We start from the raw sequence: 27,972 nt of genomic DNA, 5'->3' as shown, positions 1-27,972 counted from the left end.
AGTCCTTGTGTACGCATTGTGGGTATACGTGTATCGATTGTGTAAGCAAACAGTCGACTCGGCGGTCTATGTGTTACGTTCGACAGCATCGGAGCGTTCTGGACCATATACTCGGGGTACGTAACAACACAGGTGTCTTAAGATCGGAAGTCGGAGCTTTTAAATTCCATAAGTTGTGACAGACAAGATGAACTAAAAGACAAATAGACTGTTTAAACTATCATAGAGGTGTCGGATTTGGAGCATTTCCTTACAGTAGCTCAAACTTGTGGACCGCCAATAGGCTACGGTACCGACATAGTGAAATACCAGTAATCTGTTACAGTAATCCTATGTAGCGAATGGGCTTTTACTTCGCTGGAGAGGAAGGTAACCTGTGATTATCCTAAACATAGCATATATTGTGCTGTCTTGTGGTTAACTTTCGAACCCTTGTTAGTTGATGCCTAAACGTTGGAACCAATACATTTCCATGGGGACTTAAGCGACAGGTGCAATATCACATGCTGTGAATGATTGTGTCGACACGGCAACCGTTAGCAGCTGCACAGAGATAGGTATGGTATTATGAAGTTGTATTGCTGGAACTATAAATTATTCAGTTAGAATATTAGCGTTATGGACTACTTGTCACAGTACAGTCTACCAGGAACCATACTCACTAAACTTATATCAGACTCGACGAATTGCTTGGTGGTACCAATGATGTTATTTAACGTCCTCTGGTCGGTATGGCCTTCAGTTGCTTCTGGGTAGTTTGGCCGTCGCCTTCTTTCGTGTCTGTTTAAAAGCTTAAGCTGATTTTTCTATAGTATTTTCTTACTATTCAAGTAGTGAACAATAGACTTACATTATATCACAATATTTCCATACACCATTGCTTTCTATACCTGTGCACATGAAGAAAGACTAGTTTCTGGCCTTTTCTCTAATGGTTGAATATCAATGGAATAGGAACAATACCAATATTCGATATTTTTTATTGTATTTAAATACTGTTGATTTAACAATCCACACCCGTCCATGATGCCGCGATTAATAAAGAATGATAAAAACAGGTTCTATCAAAAACGGGTTATGAAACGATTCTAGAACTTATTATCAAACATGGTGAGTTGTAATGCACACTTCAAGATAATTCAATTCTGTTATTCAAACAAATTCGGCAGTGTTTTCGTCTTGTATTCAGCACTAAAAGCACACTTGAAATAATCGATGAACTCCTACTTTTAACACATTTCTAATCAAGTTTAACAAAGCCTAGATCTACTCCCTTTTATTATAGTCGTACCAGGGCCCATCAATAACAGACAGCGTTTTATTTCTAGATAAAAACTCTACTGTTGAAAACTCTAACATGTTTGGCATATACTTCAATATCAGCGATATTGTTGAAGCCTTCATTTTGGATCACATAGCCGCAAATTGTAACATGTGACAATTGACAAGAAAATCTATGTCTATGTGTACTTCTTGTCATTGGCATTGTAGTATGCAATATAGAACACATTTAAAATAATTTAATAATTTGAAGTTTATTTTTTTCCAAATATTAATAAATGATATTTAAAAATATTAAAATGAAACAACACGAAACCCCCTTTTTTATAAGGCATGTTATTTTGTTTTTTGAGGCAATTTTCAATTTTTGCGAATGGTAATCCTAAAACTCAATAAATTAAAACAAAGTTTTCTAATTAAAATGTGAGATGTTGAAAACAATTTCCACTTCGAATAGACAGTAGAGGGAAGTAGAGAGGAAAAGAGGGCATGATTTGTTTTGTTCATCGTGTAACCTCCTCGACATATTTAAGGTCGCGAGAAGACGGGAGCGTGAGGTAACAGCGCCTTAACTAGACAAGGTCGAGGAGAACCGAGAGAATTCCCGTGTAACAATGAGGTCAGCAGATCAATGTTGGTATCTCCAATGTACCCCAGACAAAAATGACAGATAAAACCCCATAAAAGGACCATTAGACCTCACATGGCTCTTTAAAGTAAGGAACGATAGTTTGCCAGATTAAGGTATTAAGAAAGAAGCATATTAGTTTTACGTTTAAAACATCAACAAAAATGCATGTTACGAAATGTATTTAGATACAGTTACAAAACAGATTTTTTTCCCCATAAAATACCGTTATAGATAAACAGTTACAAAACATATGAATATCTTTATAAAACGAAGGCAAAACCATGTTATCTAGAAGGCTGAGAGTTTCTATCACCACAGATGGCATCCGTCGCAATGTCAGCAATCAAACCAAGAATTTTACATTTCAGAATATTTTTTATTGTACAGTTCTGAAGTACAATTGGAACTGGGCAACAGGCATAGCCTATACCAGCCCTCTCCTTACATTATTTAACGATACATATATTAACGTTATGTTTTAAATTCAACATTGACAATGCATGATGTAGTTGGAACAATATATCTATAAATTACTTCTATCGTTAAAAGAGGAATGTCGTAATATCAGTCTGGTCGTCTAACACGGACTGGAGGTCAGAGCAGACCAATTTTCCGTGTTCGATTCTATGCTGGGACCATTCAAGACCGTTGACCATCATACCAACTCGTGTAACGGTTACACATCAAGTTTAGAATCTTAAGCCAATGCACATCTGAGCCTACTCCACAATATTGATAATCATACAGAAAGGTTTGAGTGTTAAGTGGAATATTATCACTTGGAGCAGAGAATTTTAATTTAGAAGTTGTACTGGTTATCTAGGGTCTCAGTCTTACATAATGAGGTTTTATGGCTGACAATCAGGCCCTGTTAACGTCCGTATTATATCGTCAACAGGGAATTAATTCTCCGTGTAGAAAACACGTTACTGGTCAGTAATAAGTACATACACATAAACACAGAACTACAACAGTTAAATAAACGTCACGTTTGTTATAAAGTTTGGTAGTGAGGTAACCATTATTGTTATACTGTATGTAAATGTTATAGAGTTTGGTAGTGAGGTAACCATTATTGTTATCCTGTAGGTAAATGTTATAGAGTTTGGTAGTGAGGTGACCATTATTGTTATGCTGTAGGTAATTGTTATAGAGTTTGGTAGGGAGGTGACCATTATCGTTATACTGTAGGTAAATGTTATAGAGTTTGGTAGTGAGGTGACCATTATTGTTATACTGTAGGTAATTGTTATAGAGTTTGGTAGGGAGGTGATCATTATTGTTATACTGTAGGTAAATGTTATAGAGTTTGGTAGGGAGGTGATCATTATCGTTATACTGTAGGTAAATGTTATAGAGTTTGGCAGGGTGGTATCCATTATCGTTATACTGTAGGTAAATGTTATAGAGTTTGGTAGGGAGGTAACCATTATTGTTATACTGTAGGTAATTGTTATAGAGTATGGTAGTTAGGTGATCATATTGTCTTACTGTAGGTAATTGTTTAAGAGTTTGATAGTGAGGGGACCATTGTTGTCGTACTGTAGGTAATTGTTACTGAGAGAGGAGGGAGGTGACCATTATTGTCATTATGTAGGTAAATGTTATATCTGAAGCATGTATATATGTATGTTAACTGGAGCTGACAGCATGTCAATGTGAGGATGACACTGTACATTAGATATTGTGTGTAAGAATCGATTATATCAGTGATACATACTTCACCAAGGTGTCACTATGTTAACATACAAATTGTCTCATTTTTTCTCTCTCTGATTTCCGCTATTTTAAAATAGGCTTTATAAAAGCCAGTGATTAACACCAGACCATAGATAGTGTTGAGGTAGGCATTTTACTACGTAACGTCCTGACCTTTTTTAACATTAACGCACGTATATTGCATAATTATATCGACGACAGCGTATGCCTTTACAGTCAATAGCCAAGGTCGGTATTAAATAACCGTAACGACCTGTTTGTTAAGTTAGACAGCAGTAAATTAGTTTTCTAAATAAACCGCAAAACGTGCAAATTGAAATCATTGAAACACAGGAAGCCTCCATTAATTTATGTCAATTCGAAAAAAAACATGCAAGAAAGCTATTACTGTTTTCTATGGAAGATTCCAAATGGGATATTTCCCACCTTCAATTCTCAGTTCCCCTTGAATCTTTTTTTTTAATAACATGAATTGTTTGCATGGTGACTATAAAATCATGATATCTCATTATCTGTTAATGTGGAGCTTAAAAGACAAATCAACCATTTGAAAACCTGAGCTGTTTCAGTGTCTATACGTAGGGTAGCACTTACAAGGTCTCGAGTCATATTCCTGTCCCGACACAGGCAGTGGCGCCTTCATGTGTGCATTATATGCAAATGAGGCTAAATTTGAAAGTCCTAAGAAATATAATGCAACATGTTGATGATTATTATGTAACACCCCACCTGTTTAAGCATTCATTTTTCTAAGGACGGACGTTTTCCTGTTTTATAATCCTGTGGTAAACAAACACCTACAGTACTACAACCATGCTTGTTATTTGTCTACACCGTACATGTAATTATTATATAACTTGGAGAGTTAAATACACTGTACACAGAAATATAGCGTGAGATGTGTTATCTACACTGTACACATAGAAATATAGCGGGAGATGTATTATCTACACTGTACACATAGAAATATAACGTGAGATGTGTTATCTACATTGTACACATAGAAATATAGCGTGAGATGTATTATCTACACTGTACTCATAGAAATATAGCGGGAGATGTATTATCTACAATGTACACATAGAAATATAGCGGAAGATGTGTTATCTACATTGTACACATAGAGATATAGCGGGAGATGTGTTATCTACACTGTACACATAGAAATATAGCGGGAGATGTATTATCAAAACTGTACACAGAAATATAACGTGAGATGAATTATCTACACTGTACAGATAGTAATACAACGCGAGATGTATTATCTACACTGTACAGATAGGAATGGAATGTGAGATAAATTATCTAAACTGTACACAAAAATATAATGTGAGATGTGTTATTTACACTGTACAGATAGTAATGGAATGTGAGATGAATTATCTAAACTGTACACAAAAATATAATGTGAGATGTGTTATTTACACTGTACAGATAGTAATGGAATGTGAGATGTATTATCTACACTGTACACATAGTAAAAAACGTGAGATGTATTATTTACACTGTACATTTAGTAATATACCGTTAGATGTATCATCTACACTATACAGATAGTAATATAACATGAGATGTATTATCTACACTGTACAGATAGAAATATAACGTGAGATGTATTATCTAAACTGTACAGATAGTAATATAACGCGAGATGTATTATTTACACTGTACATTTAGTAATATACCGTTAGATGTATCATCTACACTATACAGATAGTATTATAACTTGAGATGTATTATCTACACTATACAGATAGTAATATAACATGAGATGTATTATCTACACTGTACAGATAGTAATATACCGTTAGATGTATAATCTACACTATACACATAGTAATATAACGTGAGATGTATTAGCCACACTGTACAGATAGTAATATAACGAGAGATGTATTATCTACACTGTACACAAAAATATAACGTGGGATGTATTATCTACATTGTACACATAGAAATATAGCGGGAGATGTATTATCTGCACTGTACAGATAGTAATGGAATGTGAGATGTATTATCTACACTGTACACAGAAATATAACATGAGATGTATTACTACACTGTACACAGAAATATAACGTAAGATGTATTATCCACACTGTACACAGAAATATAACGTGAGATTTATTATCTACACTGTACAGATAGTAATATAACGTGAGATGTATTATCTACACTGTACACAGAAATATAACGTGAGATGTATTATCTACATTGTACAAATAGAAAGATAACGTGAGATGTATTATCTACACTGTACAGATAGTAATATAACGTGAGATGTATTATCTGCACTGTACAGATAGAAATATAACGTGAGATGTATAATCTACACTGTACACAGAAATATAACGTGAGATGTATTATCTACACTGTACAGATAGTAATATAACGTGAGATGTATTATCTGCACTGTACAGATAGAAATATAACGTGAGATGTATAATCTACACTGTACACAGAAATATAACGTGAGATGTATTATCTACACTGTACAGATAGTAATATAACGTGAGATGTATTATCTGCACTGTACAGATAGAAATATAACGTGAGATGTATAATCTACACTGTACACAGAAATATAACGTGAGATGTATTATCTACACTGTACAGATAGTAATATAACGTGAGATGTATTATCTGCACTGTACAGATAGAAATATAACGTGAGATGTATAATCTACACTGTACACAGAAATATAACGTGAGATGTATTATCTACACTGTACAGATAGTAATATAACGTGAGATGTATTATCTGCACTGTACAGATAGAAATATAACGTGAGATGTATAATCTACACTGTACACAGAAATATAACGTGAGATGTATTATCTACACTGTACAGATAGTAATATAACGTGAGATGTATTATCTGCACTGTACAGATAGAAATATAACGTGAGATGTATAATCTACACTGTACACAGAAATATAACGTGAGATGTATTATCTACACTGTACAGATAGTAATATAACGTGAGATGTATTATCTGCACTGTACAGATAGAAATATAACGTGAGATGTATAATCTACACTGTACACAGAAATATAACGTGAGATGTATTATCTACATTGTACAAATAGAAATATAACGTGAGATGTATTATCTACACTGTACAGATAGAAATGGAATGTGAGATGTATTATCTACACTGTACACAGGAATATAACGTGAGATGTATTATCTACACTGTACACATAGAAATATAACGTGAGATGTATTATCTACATTGTACAAATAGAAATATAACGTGAGATGTATTATCTACACTGTACAGATAGTAATATAACGTGAGATGTATTATCTGCACTGTACAGATAGAAATATAACGTGAGATGTATTATCTACACTGTACACAGAAATATAACGTGAGATGTATTATCTACATTGTACACATAGAAATATAACGTGAGATGTATTATCTACATTGTACAAATAGAAATATAACGTGAGATGTATTATCTACACTGTACAGATAGTAATATAACGTGAGATGTATTATCTGCACTGTACACATAGAAATATAACGTGAGATGTATAATCTACACTGTACAGATAGAAATGGAATGTGAGATGTATTATCTACACTGTACACAGAAATATAACGTGAGATGTATTATCTACATTGTACAAATAGTAATATAACGTGAGATGTATTATCTACATTGTACAAATAGAAATATAACGTGAGATGTATTATCTACATTGTACAAATAGAAATATAACGCGAGATGTATTATCTACACTGTACAGATAGAAATGGAATGTGAGATGTATTATCTACACTGTACACAGGAATATAACGTGAGATGTATTATCTACACTGTACAAATAGTAATATAACGTGAGATGTATTATCTACATTGTACAAATAGAAATATAATGTGAGATGTCTTATCTACATTGTACAAATAGTAATATAACATGAGGTGTATTATCTACATTGTACAAATAGAAATATAACGTGAGATGTATTATCTACATTGTACAAATAGAAATATAACGCGAGATGTATTATCTACACTGTACAGATAGAAATGGAATGTGAGATGTATTATCTACACTGTACACAGGAATATAACGTGAGATGTATTATCTACACTGTACAAATAGTAATATAACGTGAGATGTATTATCTACATTGTACAAATAGAAATATAATGTGAGATGTCTTATCTACATTGTACAAATAGTAATATAACATGAGGTGTATTATCTACATTGTACAAATAGAAATATAACGTGAGATGTATTATCTACACTGTACAGATAGTACTATAACATGAGGTGTATTATCTACACTGTACAGATAGAAATATAATGTGAGATGTATTATCTACATTGTACAAATAGTAATATAACGTGAGATGTATTATCTACACTGTACAGATAGAAATATAATGTGAGATGTATTATCTACATTGTACAAATAGTAATATAACATGAGGTGTATTATCTACACTGTACAGATAGAAATATAATGTGAGATGTATTATCTACACTGTACAGATAGTAATATAACATGAGGTGTATTATCTACACTGTACAGATAGAAATATAATGTGAGATGTATTATCTACACTGTACAGATAGTAATATAACGTGAGATTTATTATCTACACTGTACAGATAGTAATGTAATGCGAGGTGTATTATCTACACTGTACAGATAGTAATGTAATGTGAGATGTATTATCTACACTGTACAGATAGTAATATAACGTGAGATTTATTATCTACACTGTACAGATAGTAATGTAATGCGAGGTATAATATCTACACTTTATATATGTGACGTGGACTTTTTTAATCTCTACTGTAAATGTGTTGTTTAGTGGGACAACAATACAGTCACAACGAGGCGTTATATCTTGATAAATGGGAATTTGCAGTTTAACCCACATTGAAATGAAATTTGACATGTCCTATCTGAGAAGTTCCTTACCCTAATACTTTGACTTCGTAATGTAGACAAAAAACCCACAAAAAAGGCATAATGTTACCGATGAAATAAAGTTTCTCTTAAGTTTATTTTTTATATGGATTATAGACCAATTACTGAAAACGGCCTACAGTTAGCTAACCTGATTGACCTTAGCACGACCTAGATACCCAAGTAATCATTTAGATAGTCCGTTCGCCTCGATGAGTTTGCCAAATCCCTAATTGGATTCTTTATCTCCAGGATGTAAAAATAACTTTAAGATAGATTGGTTAACAATGCGTCTACACTTAATCAGTCGAATTTTCATAGCTCAGTCCAAATTCCTGATTAAGTATTGTTAGACTAAATCTGGCAAAATCTTTGTCGTCAAGCATTAACAGTGTTTTGTAACAAAGAACATGTGTACTAGCGAAGTATGTTGATGATTTGGGACACGATACGGAAGCACACACCTGACAGTTTAACTGACCTTGCAGCACGCAATGTTGTGTCCGCTTAGACAACAATCTGCTAGGCTGACAAGGGTACATCTATCTGGGTACTGGTCGGTAAACGCCATTGTTTTTGGCAACGTTGTACGAGCTTAATAATGACCTTTACAATATATTATATCCTTCTTCAGAAAGACAACATTTCCATTTTCCTCTTGTGTAAGAAATTCAACAACCCGGCAGCATAATAACTTCCTAGCCGTATATTTGATCTCTACCTAAGTGGCTTTTCATATTAACACCGGCGTAGTCGGGTATATTTAGAGACTGTTACCTGCCTTGTTGATATCAGAGTTCTATCTGCATATCTTAGTTGGTCACGTGTTTTGTCAAGGACACGTACCTAGGTGTACGCCGTCATTTGGACAGGAATAGAAGCATTAATGATCATAAAACTCATTAACCTACGCTCATAACGCGACGTAGGTCAATTTATCATCAATACTTCACAATCATTTATGACTTAGAGATTTCGGTCCTCGTTTTGATGAAATGGTTCTGGTAATTTGCCAACGATATTTTTGTACATTGCTGACATGATTCTGGTGGCTTATTGTGTCTTTTCACAAAATATGTTAATTCAAAAAAATACTTAAATATAATTCTATTAAGTAATAGAAACGACACACATATCTGATTGAAGTCAGGTTTACATGAATGCAGTGTTCCACACGAGATCCTACATGGATTAATTAGAACCTGGTTTTGCTGCACATATGTCAGTATTTTTATTCGAATCACTCAAAATGATTTTAGGATTGCCAATGCAATCCAGAAAATGTTATATTGCATTTATTGGGTTATATTATAATTCATAAATGAGTTGTTGTTGATTAAGTAAGGTCTACACGAGGTAGGCCGATTCCTGGTAGTAGTTTACACAGAACGTTAATCAGGCTGACGTGCTGAGTGGAGTGCTGTATTGGTATACTGTGTTACGATAAAGGGATCGATTACCACCACAGGTATTTGTATCACGAGATGGTGAAATGCATACCTCTTTGTTAAAAGTGCTCGATTGTCTCCCTTGTTGTAAATCATAACATGCTTAGTTCCGATCGTACAATAGGTTAAAACTTTTGTTTTTCATTTAATGTGATAAAGACTAAATGACTTGGGCAACATGTGGTTAGAAAAATAGTCAAAGTTCGCTGTCCAAAGTACGCTGAAGACACTTTACGATCATATTCATAAGATTTTAACTCTGATGTCGATGTATCATTTCTAATGGTTAACAGAAGTATTCGATGTGTTTTAGATTGATAATAATCTACAGAACTTCGTGGATATGACGTGAAATGTGGCAGATACCACCTATGGTTCTGTAAATCCCCACTACGTTTTGTTAGGACTAATTATACTTATATGTATGCCAATAACTGTCTCCAATCATTATTACATTTTCTGCTTGCAAATCTTCCTGAACACCGGTTAATGATAGGGATACTAGCCCGCTCTGTTTCTATTAACTTTCGGAAACTCAACAGCAATTTTTAAAACTACAATGTATCACTGGTTTTAGAGGTGCATGTTATGGAATGTAGATTTTGAGGAAAAATTTCTGATAACTCCTTTAATCGAAAAGGCTTCCTCTACAAGAATATTTGATTTTTACATTCCGTTTACTACCATAGCTAGAATCAAACTGAAGGATAGTATTCGTTCTCTTTTAATGAAAGAGTTTTCTTTCTTAAGAAATGCGATTGACGAAACATATGTACGGTCGTGAAATATTTTGTAGCGTATGTTTATTGAAAAACACGACAAAAGCCAATATCAAGTTGTTGAAATATCCATGTGGACATGCTGTGCCCACTCTTTGTTGACCTTATATACGAGGCTTAATTCATCGAAAAGCCTATCAGGACATTGTCGATTCCTTCAATATCACTTTCTTATATATCCAAAATGTGCTTGTAAATAACACAGTTTGTTAACCATGTCGATGGAATACCCTCTTGAACTCAAAATAAGTGACAATACACTCGGTCATCTCAGTATAGAGTATACAGTATAAACATTAAGGACGACTTTATATGAAGCTGTATGACAAGCTTAACGATTTATTCGTTCCTAACGTTAACTCTCCCTATTGTGACAGTTATATCCCTGCTCCCCATCTAAAGTGTTAACTAGTCTGCTGAGAAGGTTATAAATTCCGTGATAATACCGAAAGCTACCACAGCACAGGTTTCATTGTATCCTATTGTATTGAGTAAACAATAGGATTGAACAGCAGGCTAGGCCTATAGAAGTTCTCTCCTTAGGATGACATGACAAAGATAGTAGTGAAACGATTAATAAGAAAATATTGACGCCAAATATATATCATAAGTAGCATAGCTCCTCAGTCTAGATAACGAATGGTATATCTCGGTTGATGAAGACTGTTTTCTGATCACCATCATGACCTCGATGGAAACACCTTATTTCCTTCTGTGATATGATTGTCCACGTGTTTGATCATGCTCTTAAGTTTGCCATGCTACGTTGTCACTGCCCCAGTTCCTAATGTGTGCACTTGAAACAGCAGACGCTAAACATTTCGGAACACCTCTTATTCAGGTCTTATTCCTGGTACTTGTTCAAGGGTTAAGTTGTAAATCTGTCCTTTCTTCATATTTTGCCCTACTTACATAGCTTTTAAACTCGATTTGTGGTTTTGGTGTCACTTTTATATTCTCTTGTCATTGCCTTTCTGTTAACTATCAGTCGGTAATTGCCCCCCCCCCCTTTTTTTTTTTTAGTTTCCTTTTTAAACATCATTATCTTCTAAACATCAAAATCTGCTATGATGAAGGTATATCGTGTATTGGGACAAAGGTGAATATGTATGCCGCCGTTTGTGAGCCTTGTGCGTGCTATTTGGTGGTTAATATAATGACCTGCAGTGATGAAATCTGAGCTACTCTGTAGTGTTAAAACACCACATTAGTGTCAGTCCATATAAGTAAATATCTCATTGTACTTCTGACATACACCAGCATTGTTCTAACCATTCCCATTATGTAACACAAATAATATTGTTTGAACCAAAGTATGCGACAAACAAGCGATGAACACAATCGGCCATCAGTTTAAGTAGGAAAATGAAAAACAAGTTAAGAACAAAAACCGGAAAGCGATGTTTCCGTCGTAAAAAAACTATGAACACGACAACTGATTTGCTTTTGATAGTCTCGATTCTGTGAGGAAGTGTCAACATAGCAAAACAATGGGGTGTTTCAAAATTGCTAGTTCCGGTATTATCAAGAAAATCTTGTCTCGATCAAAATAGTAAAATTATTTGACAAATACAGATTAAATGCAAATAAACGGACGATTGTTTTTTTTATATTTAGAAAAATCGTTTTTCGATTATAAACACATCAACATCAGAATCCACATATCAGTCCTTTCTGCGGACCTGAGCAGACAACACCAGAGTAGACCTCTTCCTCAACCAGGTAACGTGGCATTTCTTACAATGAAATTAAATAAATCTTTCCTCGCATGGTGTCTCTTATGATCAAATTACGTCACGGTCGACGACTTGTAGAAAATCAGTCCCCGAAGTTGGCCGTAACTTTGTAGCTGATATCTATACTGGCAAGGTTTACACGATATATAAGTTCACGAAAATATTAACTTTTGTAAGCAGCTGCCAGTGTGTAACGTTATATAGGGTTCCATAGGCATGCTTCCGTTTATACTATTGTATCTATCTATTTTGAGACACTGTAGACATGGAGATTTTATTCATATATGTATATATTTGAACTTTAGTACCACTGACGAGTCTTAAATGGAAATTATCATACGGTGCAACAACTGTTTCTCTGCTCGGCTTTCTACATTCACTAGCTGAAGTTTTAAATAAGCACTTCTTAACTCCGTAATTCTAGTGATTCATTAATATAAGTTATCACATTAGTATTCAAACGATCAAGCATTCATCCACTTATTAAGGTATTCAAAGGTCTGCAATATACATCTGTAAACATTTTGTTCAGTCAACAGCTGTAACCAAGGACATTTTCTTTAGTCTTCTATTTGTTTCTTTAGTCTACTATCTCTTTCTTTAATACAGTATCTACGGTCATTTTCGACAATCTTCTACTGTGAGGAGAGTTATATAATTCAAATTACTACTTTGAACCAGTGTAAACAGTGCTATTTTCTAAAAAGTAAAACTATAAATATTGTTATTTACTACAATCTAAAACAGTACTATTTTTCATAAATGATGCTTAAAATGTACTTAAATGTATTTTCTATTATTCACATTAACTTGGTTCATGTGGTAGCCTCACTGAAGTGATAAACATTGTATTCACTGACAGCCTAGGAGTATGATCCAACAGTAGTCATTTAAAAACAGAAGACGCATTGAAGAGACATCCACTTATGCGCGCTCCTGGCCTTGATAAGTGCGACATTCATTATACAAAGACTTGCATGAACCGCAATAAAGCGATAAGCTGCTAAACGCCTATTTAAATGAAGAAAAATCATATTTCATCATCCGTAGCTTTTTCAGAATATTTGAACATTGCCCATCTGTTATGGCAATCTTCTAGCGTTACCCGAGATTATGACCAGGTAGTGTTGGAGAGGAATTCACACCGTGTTCCCGGTGGGCAGGTCTGGACGCCCTGTGTGGTAACAGGCCCTCGCTGGAAGAGGGAATGTAACAAATCAATTATACACATGTTCAACCGATCTTGGATTTTTTTCTTGAAACGCCACGACGAGAATTTGATTTAGCGATATGGAAAGTTCACGTGTGCCTGTGTGATTAAGTCCGTGTAAGTTGTGAAAATAGGGCCTTGAGTATGACGTACCCTTACTGACTTTTGCATTAATTACTTTTAACATTTTATTCAATCGAATACCTGTCAATGATTTGCAAGTTTCTGGGGGAATCATGACCCGTAGAAAACACGGAGGACACAAGGATTTGATTGTGTAGCTGACGAGGCCGCTCTACCTACCGAGCGATGAGGGTCCAAGTCCGACACATACACCATTGTTGGAACCACAAATTACACCTAATGAGTCTGCCTACCGGGGTCAGCCCCGTCACGTTCCCAGTTGCCAAGTACAGAAAAACTTTATATCTTGTGTCAATCGGAATTATTCCTTTAGCAGAACATTACAAACAAATGTCCCCGGTTTTGATTTAAAGTCGTGAAGTGATGGCGATAAGTATGTAGTGAAGGCATTAATTGATTTTGTAACCTAATCGCACCTGTTCTGATAGTAGAGGGGGTTCAATGTGCATTGATGGAAGAGGTATGCATCGGAATACTACCCACTGATCACATAATCAGTCCATTAAGATAAGTAAACTAACGTATTGTTCACATTAATTCAAAGTGTCAAATTCAAGTAGGACTCAGTGAAAGTTGTTCAATAGACAGATCTGTACGACCACATAGAGTCGATACGAACCCTCCTTCGGTGAGTGAGTGTGTCTTGTCGTCTTTGAAACTCGCTGTTGTGTTTTAAGTTTATTTGAATACGTCTTCGTCATGTCTTAGTTAATTTTATCTTCACACAATGTTTGTATGGTGAAGATTTTATTTGATGTTTACTGTTTCCCTCTCATTTTCTGGTAATAATTTAACTATTTGATAAATGAAGAGTTTTGTATATCAAGTGCACTTTCCCTTTGAGAAGAAAGATATTTGTTTTATATTTCGAGTTTTCCTCTGCTTGTCTGATGATACCATTTTCTATTATGTTTTCCTTTTTCTCGCTGATGGGCTGATGAAAACTTTTTGTAGTTTTATAGGTTCATTTTGATTATCTGATGAAGATTTCTGCTTTTATATTCACAGTTTCCTTTTTGACCTACGACCCTTACCTGATACATCGCCATCATGGACCTGGCGCAAGACAGTGTCGCCGAGGTGTCTAAAGATGAACTTTCGACAGAAGAACTCCAGAAACAACGTCGGGAGAAGAAGCCATTCTTCTACTGTCGTATCGTCACCAATCACCCTTACAAAAGCTTCTGTGAGTTCCTTCAAACCTTTATTATGCTCATGTATTTCTATGTTCCTATTCGTAACTTTAAAGTTCAATGATTGATGAATTGTTAATGAAGCCAGTGTTACATATTCAATGGCAAGGAGCTCTGCAACTTTGGAGAATTTGTATTCAAGCATCAACACATTTAAAATCTGGAAACTATTGATTTACTTCACTACTCCTTAACATTGTTAACGAATGTTTAAGCTTGGTGTCAAAATAACGCTTAAAATTAAAATGCAATGCAGTTTATCCAATCTCCAATAACTATTTGTTATATAATTCCTTTATTGAACATAATAGACTATCATTCAATCCCGAACTGAAATATAAAATTAGTATTAAAATATTTCTCATCAACGGACAAACTCAAAAGACACCAACATTTCGTTGTAATACGCTTTTGGGAAGTCAACATTATGTTAGGAAAAAGGTTATTTACGTAACTGCATTAATCGATGCGGGATTCATACTACCAAAGAACGTTTGATGAACCTTAAATCTCCTCCAATGTCTAAGAGTATTTTATATTTCAATTTTCCTTTTCGATAGTAAACCTAGGTCCATATTTTGCTCTAGTTTTGCCAATTTTAAGTTCCACTACGGTTTTGTCCAAATTTCGGTATGCTCCTTTTTTTCTTAAACACAATTGCGGTATTGGCCATTGACCTACAGTTGTCAGTTTACAGTACTATATAGGCCAATGACCCACTGGTGTCAGTGTATAGTTTAAGATCAATTAATGATCTACAGGTGTCATTTTACAGATAATATAGACCAATTATCTACAGGTGTCATTTACAGTATAATATAGACCAATTATCTACAGGTATTATTTAGAGTATAATATAGACCAATTATCTACAGGTGTCATTAACAGTATAATATAGACCAATTATCTACAGGTGTCATTTTGCAGATAATATAGACCAATTATCTACAGGTGTCATTTTACAGATAATATAGACCAATTATCTACAGGTGTCATTTACAGTATAATATAGACCAATTATCTACAGGTGTCATTTTACAGTATAACATAGACCAATTATCTACAGGTGTCATTTTACAGATAATATAGACCAATTATCTACAGGTGTCATTTACAGTATAATATAGACCAATTATCTACAGTTGTCAGTTCACAGTGCAAACGCTTCCGTAGTTTTTATGTTGTGTTTTTTTTTTCATATTGCTTATATTACTGTTTTGAAAAAAGTAAAACAATTGTAGCCTTTAACTTCGGTCGATGCGTGGATTTATTGACCCGAGAAAAAGATACATTGATCGAGGACGTATATCTTTTCTCGGACCAAAGGCTGTAATTTAATAATGTAGACCAATTATCTACAAGTATCATTTTACAGTATAATATAGACCAGTGATCTACAGGTGGCAGTTTTCAGTATAACATAGATCAATGTTCTACAGGTGGCAGTTTACAGTATAATATAGACCAATGTTCTACAGGTGGCAGTTTACAGTATAAAATATAGAAATGATCGACAGATATTAGTTCACGGTGTAATATAGATCAATGTTATTTTGTTGTCAATTATTGGTATGATATAGTTTACAGTATAAAATATAGAAATGATCGACAGATATTAGTTCACCTTGTAATATAGACCAATGTTATTTTGTTGTCAATTTACAATTAACGGTATGATATAGACCTGCGTGACCGTCACTTGTACCAATAACATATTCATATATAGTCGGTCTCTTACACCAATAACCTATCCCTGTGTTAAAGGTGTTACGATCACTTACACCAGTATCATATCCTTGTGTTGTAGTTGTGGCGCTTGGCATACAGATTGGTATCGTGATGACTACCGGTATCCTCTTCCTCAGTGGCTATGACCTGTTTCCAACAAGCTTCGACACACTCCCGATGGAGCTGTATTCCATCCCATACAGACTCCGAGACTATGCGAACCGGGATAAAGACAACTACGATGATGCATTCGTACGACAACTCGACAATACAGGCTTTCCGTCGTGGGAACGAGGCCTACGACATTCTTTGTCATCCCTTGATCTTTACTATAGCAGCGAGGGTGGAAATATATTTACTCGGGAGACATTTCAGCTGATGCAGCAGGTAGAAAATGACCTGGTAACGGCCTCTGGCTACTCGTCTAGTTGGTGCCAAACCAATTCCTCTTCTCTCGCTTGTGTCAATACAGTGTCTATCCTACGGTATTTTGACGGCACGTACTCTGGCATCAGTGCCACGTTCAATGATCCTACCTTCAGTAACATCCCCAGCGTGTTGTATGAAGCATACACCAACACACAGACCAAGGCAGACTTCGAGTTTTTCCTCCCAAAGTCCTTCGTTATTACCGCTACCAGGGCCGAAGGGACGATAACACGAAGTATTCTTCCAGTAGGCTGTTCAGTTAGCGGAACCTACTTGTGTAAAAATATGAAAAACGTTGTTGGAGACTTTCTACAAGGTCCTATGAAAGATAAGTTGGAAAGCTGGAGGGAGAAGCTCACTTCATTTGACTTCTGGTATTACAGCTATATCCTGTGGAACAAAGACGTAATTGCACAAGCAATGACCGACATGATGCTTGCCTTGGGCAGCATGGTATTTATTTTTTCTTTCATGACCTACCACACCAAGTCGTTGTGGATTGCCGGTTTTGCCATTATTAGCATTATAACAAGTTTCCTAGGAGGCAACTTGATATATAGAGTTATTTTTGACTTTCGATATTTCGGTTTTTTCCACATTCTTGCAATTTTCATCGCCCTTGGTATCGGAGCAGACGACCTGTTTGTGTTCTTTGATGCTTGGCGACTGACGTCTTTTCACTCATATCCTTCCCTAGCCCACCGACTGTCAGATGCCTTTAATAAATCCGCTCAGAGTATGGCTACTACCTCCCTAACCACGATCGTAGCATTTCTGTGTAGCGCCATCTCACCTCTCCTGGCTACCAAGTCGTTCGGGGTGTTTGCTGCGATCACTATCTTCTTTAATTATATGTCAGTAATAATTTTCTTCCCTTGTGTTGTTACAGTGTATCATTTAAAGTTTGAACATTTTAAGTGGCCATGTTTTCGTTGTTGTCGTAAGAAAACATCTGATAGCAGTGAAAATGACAAAGTCAACAACAACTCTGTTAAACCGATGCAGAGCATATTCGTTTTATCTGATGGGAAATCGGACATTACAACAAACGAAAAAATTGGACAGACTGTACATAAAGATCTTGATGATTTTCCGCAGAAACAGAATGGACAAGTGCCCAATGGGCATGTGTCTAACGGACATGTGACTAATGGGATAGCCAATGGCCATATGTCCAATGGAATTTCTAATGGTAAAGCCAACACTGTCAACAAGACAGATGGAACGACTTCTAAACCCAACGACAAACAAACGAGACAAACAGATAGGAGCAAGGAGAAGAAGTTGGTTATTTTCTTCCGAGATTACTACTTCCGGTTTATCACGCACAGGATTGCTCGCTGGTGCCTACTTCCTGTGTTTGTTGTTGTTGTCGCAGTATTTGCCTACCAGGCATCCACTCTGGAACCAGACAACGAAAATGTAAGTTAACTCCACAAAGACGTGAACCCTTTAGACCGATATCTTATATCTTAGGGTTTACAACAACCTTGTATTAAAACAATTGCCTTGCGTAACAGTCAGTCCTTCCCTAATAGGTTCTCTGTTAGGTACTTTTAATTAAAAAGCAGCCTTTTTGGTGTTTCTTTTGTGGTATGATTATACGTTTAACATGTCTTAAATGAATGGCATACATGTTTACAGAACAATGCACATTTGTGAACATGTTACAGATGCAAGTATGGAAGGATTCCCACCATTACAGTAAGGCGATAGATGCTGAGCAGTACGACTTCTATGTGAGTGCGGACGAGAACCTGGTCACGGTACACATTCTCTGGGGTCTAAAGAATAAAGACAGGTCCAACTGTCACTTCTCCGATATCACTTGTGTGGGCGACAACGTCTACGACGATTCATTTGACCCAAACCCAGTCGCAAATCAGCAGGCCATCATGGTAAGTATACATCATCTAACCTTTTGACCCGGAATCACTTTTAATAACTTTTGGCAGGTTATCAAGATAATACCTTTCATCATCCATCCATTCCTGTATGTGAGTTTTAGAAGACAATGAATAATTCTACAAATTAAGCTGAAAAGCAGCGGGGTTGAATAAATCGTACTCTTGTATTTAGCTCTTAGTGTAATAGTGTCATGATGGATGTTTATATCCGTTGTCAATGTATCCACAAGCCATCATATCAGCTAAGGACATTACCATGGTGTGGACATGTGGTGATTTACTAAGGAAAACAGTTTATCGTTTTCTGGGAACATAATATTAGATTTATCACCACATGCTTAGCCACGTACAATGTAGCAGTTTGAGGTTTGTTGAATTGTCACTTTCTCGTTTGTAGGATTTCTGTAGTAGTCTGTATAGTATGTCTGCTAGCACACTGGCGGAATACGAGATCAAGACAGATTCCAGTGGTAACCCCGAGATCGCCTGCTTCACCCGGGACCTCACTACATTCCTATCGGTAGGCGTCAATTGGAACTAGCATGGGGCTTACTGTCTCTGCGTTAACTATATAAATAACAAACATGAGAACCATCCATGTGCTAATCATATACCATTATCGTTTAATAAAATACGTGGAACTATTGTGTGATTGATGGCCACTGCCCTTTAAGCGGTGACGGTGTAGATGTTTCCTCAGAATATAACAGACATATCCCATTCAGAGTATTGCATTGTACTTTATGTTTCAGAACATAACGACGGCCCTGTCCATTGACGTGTCACTTCCGTGGGACTACACCAAAGTGTCAAATCTGATGACCGCAGAGTCTACTCATTACGATGTTTCTCAGTTTAACTCCAACTTTCCAAACATATTAGAGGTATGATAAAATAATAAAACCGTTATAATATTTTCTAATATAATAACTGACAAATATCTATCTATCATTGTCTACGGCTACATGCTGACCACAGGTCAATAAAGTACTAGTGTTTTCTATTGTATCTCTAACGAAGAAGAGTTCAAATTTTACGGATTTTTTTCCTGACTCGGAGTTTCTTGCTTTTCTGGATTTAACAGAAGACTGGTGTCATACGTTCTGTTGGACATGTTTGCCCTTCTGGAGCACATAGTATTTCCTATAGTTTTGATGTCACCCCAGTTACCGTGGTAACCGTCATGTCTCTTTTAAGATCAAAATGTGTCATTATGTGTGGACATATTGGTTAATATTTGTTCAGATCCATCCTCTATCTTATCAAATTGTACGAAACAGCTCATAGCGTTTTACTGAAAAAGAACTATACATCTCAAGAATGTTGATAAATTACTGATAAATTGAATATACAAGATACTGTATCCATACAGATTATGTCACAGAAGAGGATATTACATAACATTGGATTTTACAGTTAACTATACACTACCGGTTATTATAAAGTTAATACAGAACCGGATAGTAGAAGGTTACATTGTATTATACAGATAGCTGTACACTAACTGGTACTATAACGTTAACTTAGTTTATACTGTACAGGATGTATAAATGAAAAACATATTGCACAAATAGCTATACAGTTCTCGATATGTTAGAATGTTACATTGTATTGTACAGATAGCTATACAGTTCTCGATATTAGAATGTTACATTGTATTGTACAGATAGCTATACAGTTCTGGATATAAGAATGTTACATTGTATTGTACAGATAGCTATACAGTTCTCGATATAAGAATGTTACATTGTATTGTACAGATAGCTATACAGTTATGGATGTAAGAATGTAACATTGTATTGTACAGATAGCTATACAGTTATCGATATAAGAATGTAACATTGTATTGTACAGATAGCTATACAGTTCTCGGTATAAGAATGTTACATTGTATTGTACAGATAGCTAAACAGTACTGGATATAAGAATGTTACATTGTTTTGTACAGATAGCTATACAGTTCTCGATATAAGAATGTTACATTGTATTGTACAGATAGCTATACAGTACTGGATATAAGAATGTTACATTGTATTGTACAGATAGCTATACAGTTCTGGATATAAGAATGTTACATTGTGTTGTACAGATAGCTATACAGTTCTCGATATATTAGAATATTACATTGTATATTGTACAGATAGCTATACAGTTCTGGATGTAAGAATGTTACATTCTGTTGTACAGATAGCTTTACAGTTCTGGATATAAGAATGTTACATGGTGTTGTACAGATAGCTATACAGTTCTCGATATAAGAATGTTACATTGTGTTGTACATAAAGCTATACAGTGTTTGATATAAGAATATTACATTGGATATTGTACATATAGCTATACAGTTCTGGATATAAGAATGTTACATGGTGTTGTACAGATAGCTATACAGTTCTAGATATAAGCCCGTTACATTGTATTGTACAGATAGCTATACAGTTCTGGATGTAAGAATGTTACATTGTGTTGTACAGAAAGCTATACAGTGTTTGATATAAGAATATTACATTGTATATTGTACATATAGCTATACAGTTCTGGATGTAAGAATGTTACATTGTGTTGTACAGATAGCTATACAGTTCTAGATATAAGAACGTTACATTGTATTGTACAGATAGCTATACAGTACCGGATATTAAAATGTTGCATGGTATTATACAGATAGCGGTGCAGTACTGGATGTACAATGGCTATGCTAAGACATTCACAGATGACTACGCCACATACAACAGTATGTTTGGGGAGGAGAAGGGGGCGTGGTCTAAGCAGCTCCTGTCTGACACGTGTAAGTTTACGCATTTTTTCCTAAAAGAAATAATGTGGGGGGAGTACTCAAGATGTGGATCGATGTTGCTTTCTTTTAAAGCTCATGTAAGACATAGGGACCTATAGACTTTAGATATTTGAGATAAATGGTATAACATTTAGATTTGTGATATACGATATATTTTTTAAATAAATTACATAGCTTTTTTTTGCAATTGGCGCCAAGTTACTTAGTAGCGGAATTTTCTTGCGATATAAATTGCTAGATTTAAGGGTCAACTTCAATAAGCAGATCCTCATTACAATTGACTAGAATTAATGTGTTGATGTTTGCAAATACAATAAGAACGTGATGTATTTATTGCAGCCATTTACTACGGTAACAAGATGAAGTACATGATGGTATCTATCAACACGACCATTAATAGGTTCACCACGGGCTACGCCGAGGGTATTCCGAAGGTGGAGAGGTGGGAAAACTTCATACAGTCAGAGGTAAGTCCGCTCAATATAACAGCCTCACAATACGGGTGGGGCTACGCCGAGGGTATTCTTAAGGTTGAGAGGTGATGAAACTTTACATAGTCAGAGGTAAGTCCGCTCAATACAACAGCCTGACAATAACGGGCGGTGGTGCTACACCGAGGGTATTCCTAAAGTGGAAAAAATGGGAAACTGTATACAGCCAGAGGTAAGTCCGCTCAATACAACAGCTTCACAATATACGGGCAGGGCTTCACCGAGGATTTTACAACGGTGAAGAAGTGGGAAAACTCCATACACTCGGAGATAACTCCGCTCAGTACAACAGCCGCACACTAAGTGCGGGGCTATGCCAATGGTATTCTAAGGCGGAGATGTGAGAAAGCTTCGTATACACTTGGGGTAAGTCCGCTCATCACAAAAGCCGCACATTACGAATGGGGCTACGCCGAGGGCATTACCACACGGAAGTAGTGGGAAAACTGTATACGCTCGGAGGTAAGTCCACTCATTATAACAGCCTCACACTACGGGCGGGCGACGCCGAGGGTATTCTTGAGGTGGAAATACTCAATACACACGGAGGTATGTCCGCTCAATACTATGATTCATCCCAAATATCAAATCAGCGAAATTGGAAAACTCGTGCAGAATGAAGATGTTTTTGTTAAATAACGAATCTCCAGAAAATAATTTTCAGAATTGTAGTGTCTTTCTTAATCTATATCGAATTTTGTTTTGTACAGGTTGGTAAGATGCCTACAGGATTACAGGGAGGTTTCCAGCTTACGCGGAGTATATGGCATTGGCTGTACATACAAAAGGTAGGTCGGTTTCAGCAGTTCACATTACAACCCAGTTTGTTGATGCTGCTAGATGTATTATTCTGCTGTGGTATACAGAAGGTGTTATGATCATAGCTGTTTTTATTTAATTATGGTGTCTCTGTCAACAAACCAAAAGCCTAAAATCGGCGGCAAATTATTTGCATGGATTGCATCCAACTGCATATATATCTTTCTTTCGCGTCTTTCAAAATGTGTGTGGAGACGGCTCCTGGTGCTTAATTGCCTCTCATTTATGCCAGTATATAGAGCTACTTTGCTCTTTTGATGAATTGATTTGTCATTTTCCCGTTGTAGGAGATGGAGAAGAATGCTGTGACGGGTATCGCAGTGGGCGTGTCCCTAGCCTTCCCCATCCTCTGTCTGTCGACCATGAACGTCATAGTTGGCAGCCTTGCCACGCTGTCCATCTGTTGTACCACTATCTGTGTCATCGGGGTCATTCCAACGGCAGGGTGGAGACTCGGGGTAAGTGGTCGGAGTGAGCTGTGAATTAACGTTAATTGGAAAGCTGTACACTTTATATACTTTGTAATTCACTGTAGTGTACAAAAGACAAAACTTGGCTAGTTTTACCGCAGTGGCGTTTATGTACAGGGATTGTTGGCTGTTACTCAGGCTCAATCATGGCTACCTGGCATGACGCTGGCTAATACACACGTTGTATCCACTGCTCTGTCTAAATACTGGCGTAACATTTGTTATGTGAACTCTCAGCGAGTCTGTTTAACTGCAGCTTGCTTAATTATTTCTTCAGTTGTAATGTTCGAAGCTAAGAAAGTCTTTTTCAAACCTTCCCGTGAACCCTCTGTGTCGCCTGCACTAGGTCCCATTTAGATATGTGCCACAATGTTAGGGCAACAGCTTTCTTCAAACTCCTCTGTACCGTTTGTCGCAAGTTATTCAAACATCTGTTCGTCAAACCATGGGATCTTTTCACTATCACCTTATCCAGAATATGTTTCGGTGGAGATGGAACCTGCCACACGTTTCAATAAGATTGCAAACCATTCCGTCCATCTTCAAATGCTGTGGTCGTTTCTATCATTAAACTATAAACCCATCTAAATATCCTCACAACACTAAAGGATGTTATCACGAGAGGCAAGCTTTCCATTCTTTAATAATAATTAATACTTTGCCAGAGTGTCTATAAATTACAAACTTATGAAGGGTCTCAAATGTGCTGGTAACTACTGACACTAGATAACAGTTTCTATCACATAGACAATAGCTTGACAGTGAAATATTACAATCCGACATTATTTTCTGTAAAATTGTACCATAAGTGAAGCTAGCACCAAATTTCACAACCGACCAAACATCATATTATAACCAAATATAATAATTATAATGTTTATTTCAGGAAATAGATCATAGACATCACATGTAACATGACAGTTGACATACATATAACAGTACCACATACATATATATTGCTAAAAAAAATAAACAGAATATCACAGGTTTTTGGGGCAGTCCAAGGAGCAGGTGAATTGGGGCATCCCCTTCCTACAAGCTCTCCGGGCGCTCAAATATTAATGAATCTACATGCATTAAATTATCGTCAGTAATAAAAAATTGTATTATCTTAAAATATTATATTATATATGAAACTAAAATTCATAACTGATTTTAAGATATAGGTTATTATATTTATACAATTAATACTACACAAACATTTATCTATAAACCTGAGGATAGCCCATGAAAGCTCGAAAGCTTATTTACAATGGGGTCCATGTTATATTGATCACGGGGAAAGATTTTGGCAGGAGGGAATGAATGACAACATATTAACTTAAATATAACTTAAATATAAGTATCTATTTATAACTTGTTTTTTTATAAACGATGAGCACATTTACGGGGTATTTATTTAGGCTTGATTGCTATTGTCATGTAAATAAAGTGATACATTGTTATACCTTTTAGATCTATTATAACCAATGTAACATACTACTAAAGTAGTTTATCTACACAAAAGTCGTTGCCAGTATAGTTATATATGTTGTTTTATATTTTAGCTGCTGACGTCATTAAATATGACCATGCTCGTGGGATTAGCGGTGGATTACGTTGTGCATCTGGCGGAGGGATACAGAAACTCGCTGCATAAGGACCGCCTCCACAGAACACGTGACATGTTGGAGGAGATGGCCACCTCGGTGTTTTCTGGCGCGTGCACGACTCTTGGTGCTGCTCTCTTTATGTTTTTGGCGAAAATAACTTTTTTTATGCAGTTCGGCATCTTTTTGTTCTGCACAATTGGATTTTCATTATTTTTTTCCCTTGGTCTTTTCTCCGTTTTGATGGGGTTGATAGGCCCTCAAAATGACACCGGTTCCCTAAGGCCAATTTTTAATTTCATAAAAAGAACACTTAAAAAATGTCTATGTTGGAGGAAATCAAAAGTCGTGAATATTGAGAATGGAGATAGCATCAACAATACCACACATCAGAAGTGAACCAGTGAAGGCAGTATTTTAATTGCCTTTAGAGAAATATTTTTATACGACAAAGACGTCAGATTAATGTATTTACGGCGTACCACATAATGTATCGCATCATTTATGTTCCTACAGTAAACCTTCAATACAGTGTGAAGGCTTAAAGAGTATTCAGGAGTGAAATAAAATACATTGCTGTGACAGTGCTGATTGGACAGTGTATTCAGCTGTAAGGTAAAATATATTGCTGCGACAGTGCTGATTGGACAGTGTATTTAGATATGAAGTAAAATACACTGCTGTGACAGTGCTGATCGGACAGTGTTTTTAGATATGAAGTAAAATACATTGCTGTGACAGTGCTGATTGGACAGTGTATTTAGATATGAAGTAAAATACACTGCTGTGACAGTGCTGATTGAACAGTGTACCGGGCTAGTACTGTAGTACGAGTCATTAAACAAGACTGTGATAACCACCACTGCTAACCATTTGATAAATGAGTACGTATCTTTGTTATTGTTAAGGGAGTTGTGTTACCAGAATATTTGTTAATCATTGATAAAATCGTTGTGTTGTTGACATAATTATGAAAACTTGTTGATCGTTAAACATACTGTTAGTTACTTTATGACATGACTTAAAGCATTATTCGTCGTTCATCGCCTGCTATAAATTACCGTGCACATTATTTGATCTGTATTTAGAGAGGATCTTACATTAGTGTTCATGTCATATTCAATCTATTGAACGAGTTTAATAAATTAAATATGACATGGACACGAATGTAAAATTGTATTTATCACGTAACATTCATAGTTTAAAAAATAAAAAATAAACCAATCATGTTATACCAGCTCACTCTGTAAAGGTCAAACCCAAAGTGATCCGATCATACTGCTCTCTTGTTTAGCGCAGTGGAAAGTAGTTCCATATTATATTTTTGATAATGAACAGTTTTCAATGCAATGAAACTAATAATGACAAAAAAGACATTTCAAATTCATTCAGTAGCGAAACATTGAACTTTATCAGAAAAAAATAGTAATTTAAGCTGAAAATTTTAGTGGCGTAGTAATATGTTCCTACGGATTTGACCAATCGCAGCACTTTAAGGTTTTATAACACGTGTGTAATACCCTTGTTTATGACATAGTAAAATGGGCCATAATACAGGATTTCGTATTAATCCGTTGGCCAAATCTCCTCGTACATCCATGCCAGATGAGCACATAAGTGTAATAGTCTTTTATACTTAAACATATAATCATGTTTGTGTCAATGTACATCTCTGACGTGTCATACCTTGTACATTACTGACATGTCATACACTGTACATCACTGACATGCTATACACTGTACATCTCTGACGTGTCCCACACTGTACATTACTGACGAGTCATACATTGTACATCAATGACGTGTCATACAATGTACATCGCTGACGTATCATACAATGTACATCTCTGACGTGTCATACACTGTACATCTCTGACGTGTCATACCTTGTACATCACTGACGTGTCGTACACTGTACATCACTGACATGCTATACACTGTACATCACTGACATGTCATACACTGTACATTACTGACGAGTCATACAATGTACATCGCTGACGTATCATACAATGTACATCGCTGACGTATCATACAATGTACATCGCTGACGTATCATACAATGTACATCGCTGACGTATCATACAATGTACATCTCTGACGTGGCATAGACTGCGAGTCTATGTCGTGTCATACCTTGTCAATCACTGACGTGTCATACACTGTCCATCTCTGACGTGTCATACCTTGTACATAACTGACGTGTTATATGCTGTACATCACGTACATGCCATACACTGTACATCACTTGCGTATCATACATTGTACATTACTAGTGTACCACACACTGTACAACACTGACGTGTCATACACTGTACATCACTGACGTGTCATAAACTGTACAGCACTGACGTGTCATACACTGTACATATCTGACGTGTCATACACTGTACACCAATGACGTGTCAGACAATGTACATCTCTGACGAGTCATACACTGTACATCACTGACGAGTCATACATTGTACATCACTGAAATGTCATACACTGTGTATCAATAACGAGTCATACATTGTACATCACTGAAATGTCATACACTGTGTATCAATAACGAGTCATACATTGTACATCACTGAAATGTCATACACTGTACATCACTAACGAGTCATATATTGTACATCACTGACGTGTCCCACACTGTACATCACTGTCGTGTCATACC

General features: G+C 35.9%; 1 protein-coding gene across 2 annotated transcripts; it reads left to right on the top strand.

Annotated features, from left to right (window-relative positions):
• Positions 1-27,304, top strand: LOC110460241 (protein dispatched homolog 3-like). 2 transcript variants are annotated; one of them, XM_021513064.1, is made up of 11 exons: positions 1-116; positions 14,899-15,076; positions 16,891-18,662; positions 18,914-19,138; positions 19,545-19,667; positions 19,900-20,031; positions 21,809-21,932; positions 22,281-22,408; positions 23,143-23,220; positions 23,539-23,709; positions 25,269-27,304. In XM_021513064.1, exons 2-11 carry the CDS (start codon positions 14,941-14,943, stop codon positions 25,707-25,709), a joined length of 3,330 nt encoding a protein of 1,109 aa, XP_021368739.1. In that variant the 5' UTR covers positions 1-116; positions 14,899-14,940; the 3' UTR covers positions 25,710-27,304. The 2 variants fall into 2 exon arrangements, with proteins under 2 accessions (XP_021368739.1, XP_021368731.1); XM_021513056.1 differs by having other exon boundaries at positions 1-557.
• The last annotated feature ends 668 nt before the right edge of the window (positions 27,305-27,972 follow it).

The sequence above is a fragment of the Mizuhopecten yessoensis genome, unplaced genomic scaffold, assembly GCF_002113885.1.
Source record: "Mizuhopecten yessoensis strain PY_sf001 unplaced genomic scaffold, ASM211388v2 scaffold1359, whole genome shotgun sequence".
Lineage (NCBI taxonomy): Eukaryota > Metazoa > Mollusca > Bivalvia > Pectinida > Pectinidae > Mizuhopecten > Mizuhopecten yessoensis.
This window is presented reverse-complemented; position numbering and strand designations above follow the sequence as displayed.

Excerpts from the sequence above, each read along its gene's own strand:
- LOC110460241 (XM_021513064.1), top strand. The coding sequence starts at position 14,941 with ATGGACCTGGCGCAAGACAGTGTCGCCGAGGTGTCTAAAGATGAACTT. Across the intron at positions 18,663-18,913 it reads TGGAACCAGACAACGAAAAT|ATGCAAGTATGGAAGGATTC; the intron begins GTAAGTTAACTC and ends AACATGTTACAG. Across the intron at positions 20,032-21,808 it reads ACTTTCCAAACATATTAGAG|ATAGCGGTGCAGTACTGGAT; the intron begins GTATGATAAAAT and ends GGTATTATACAG.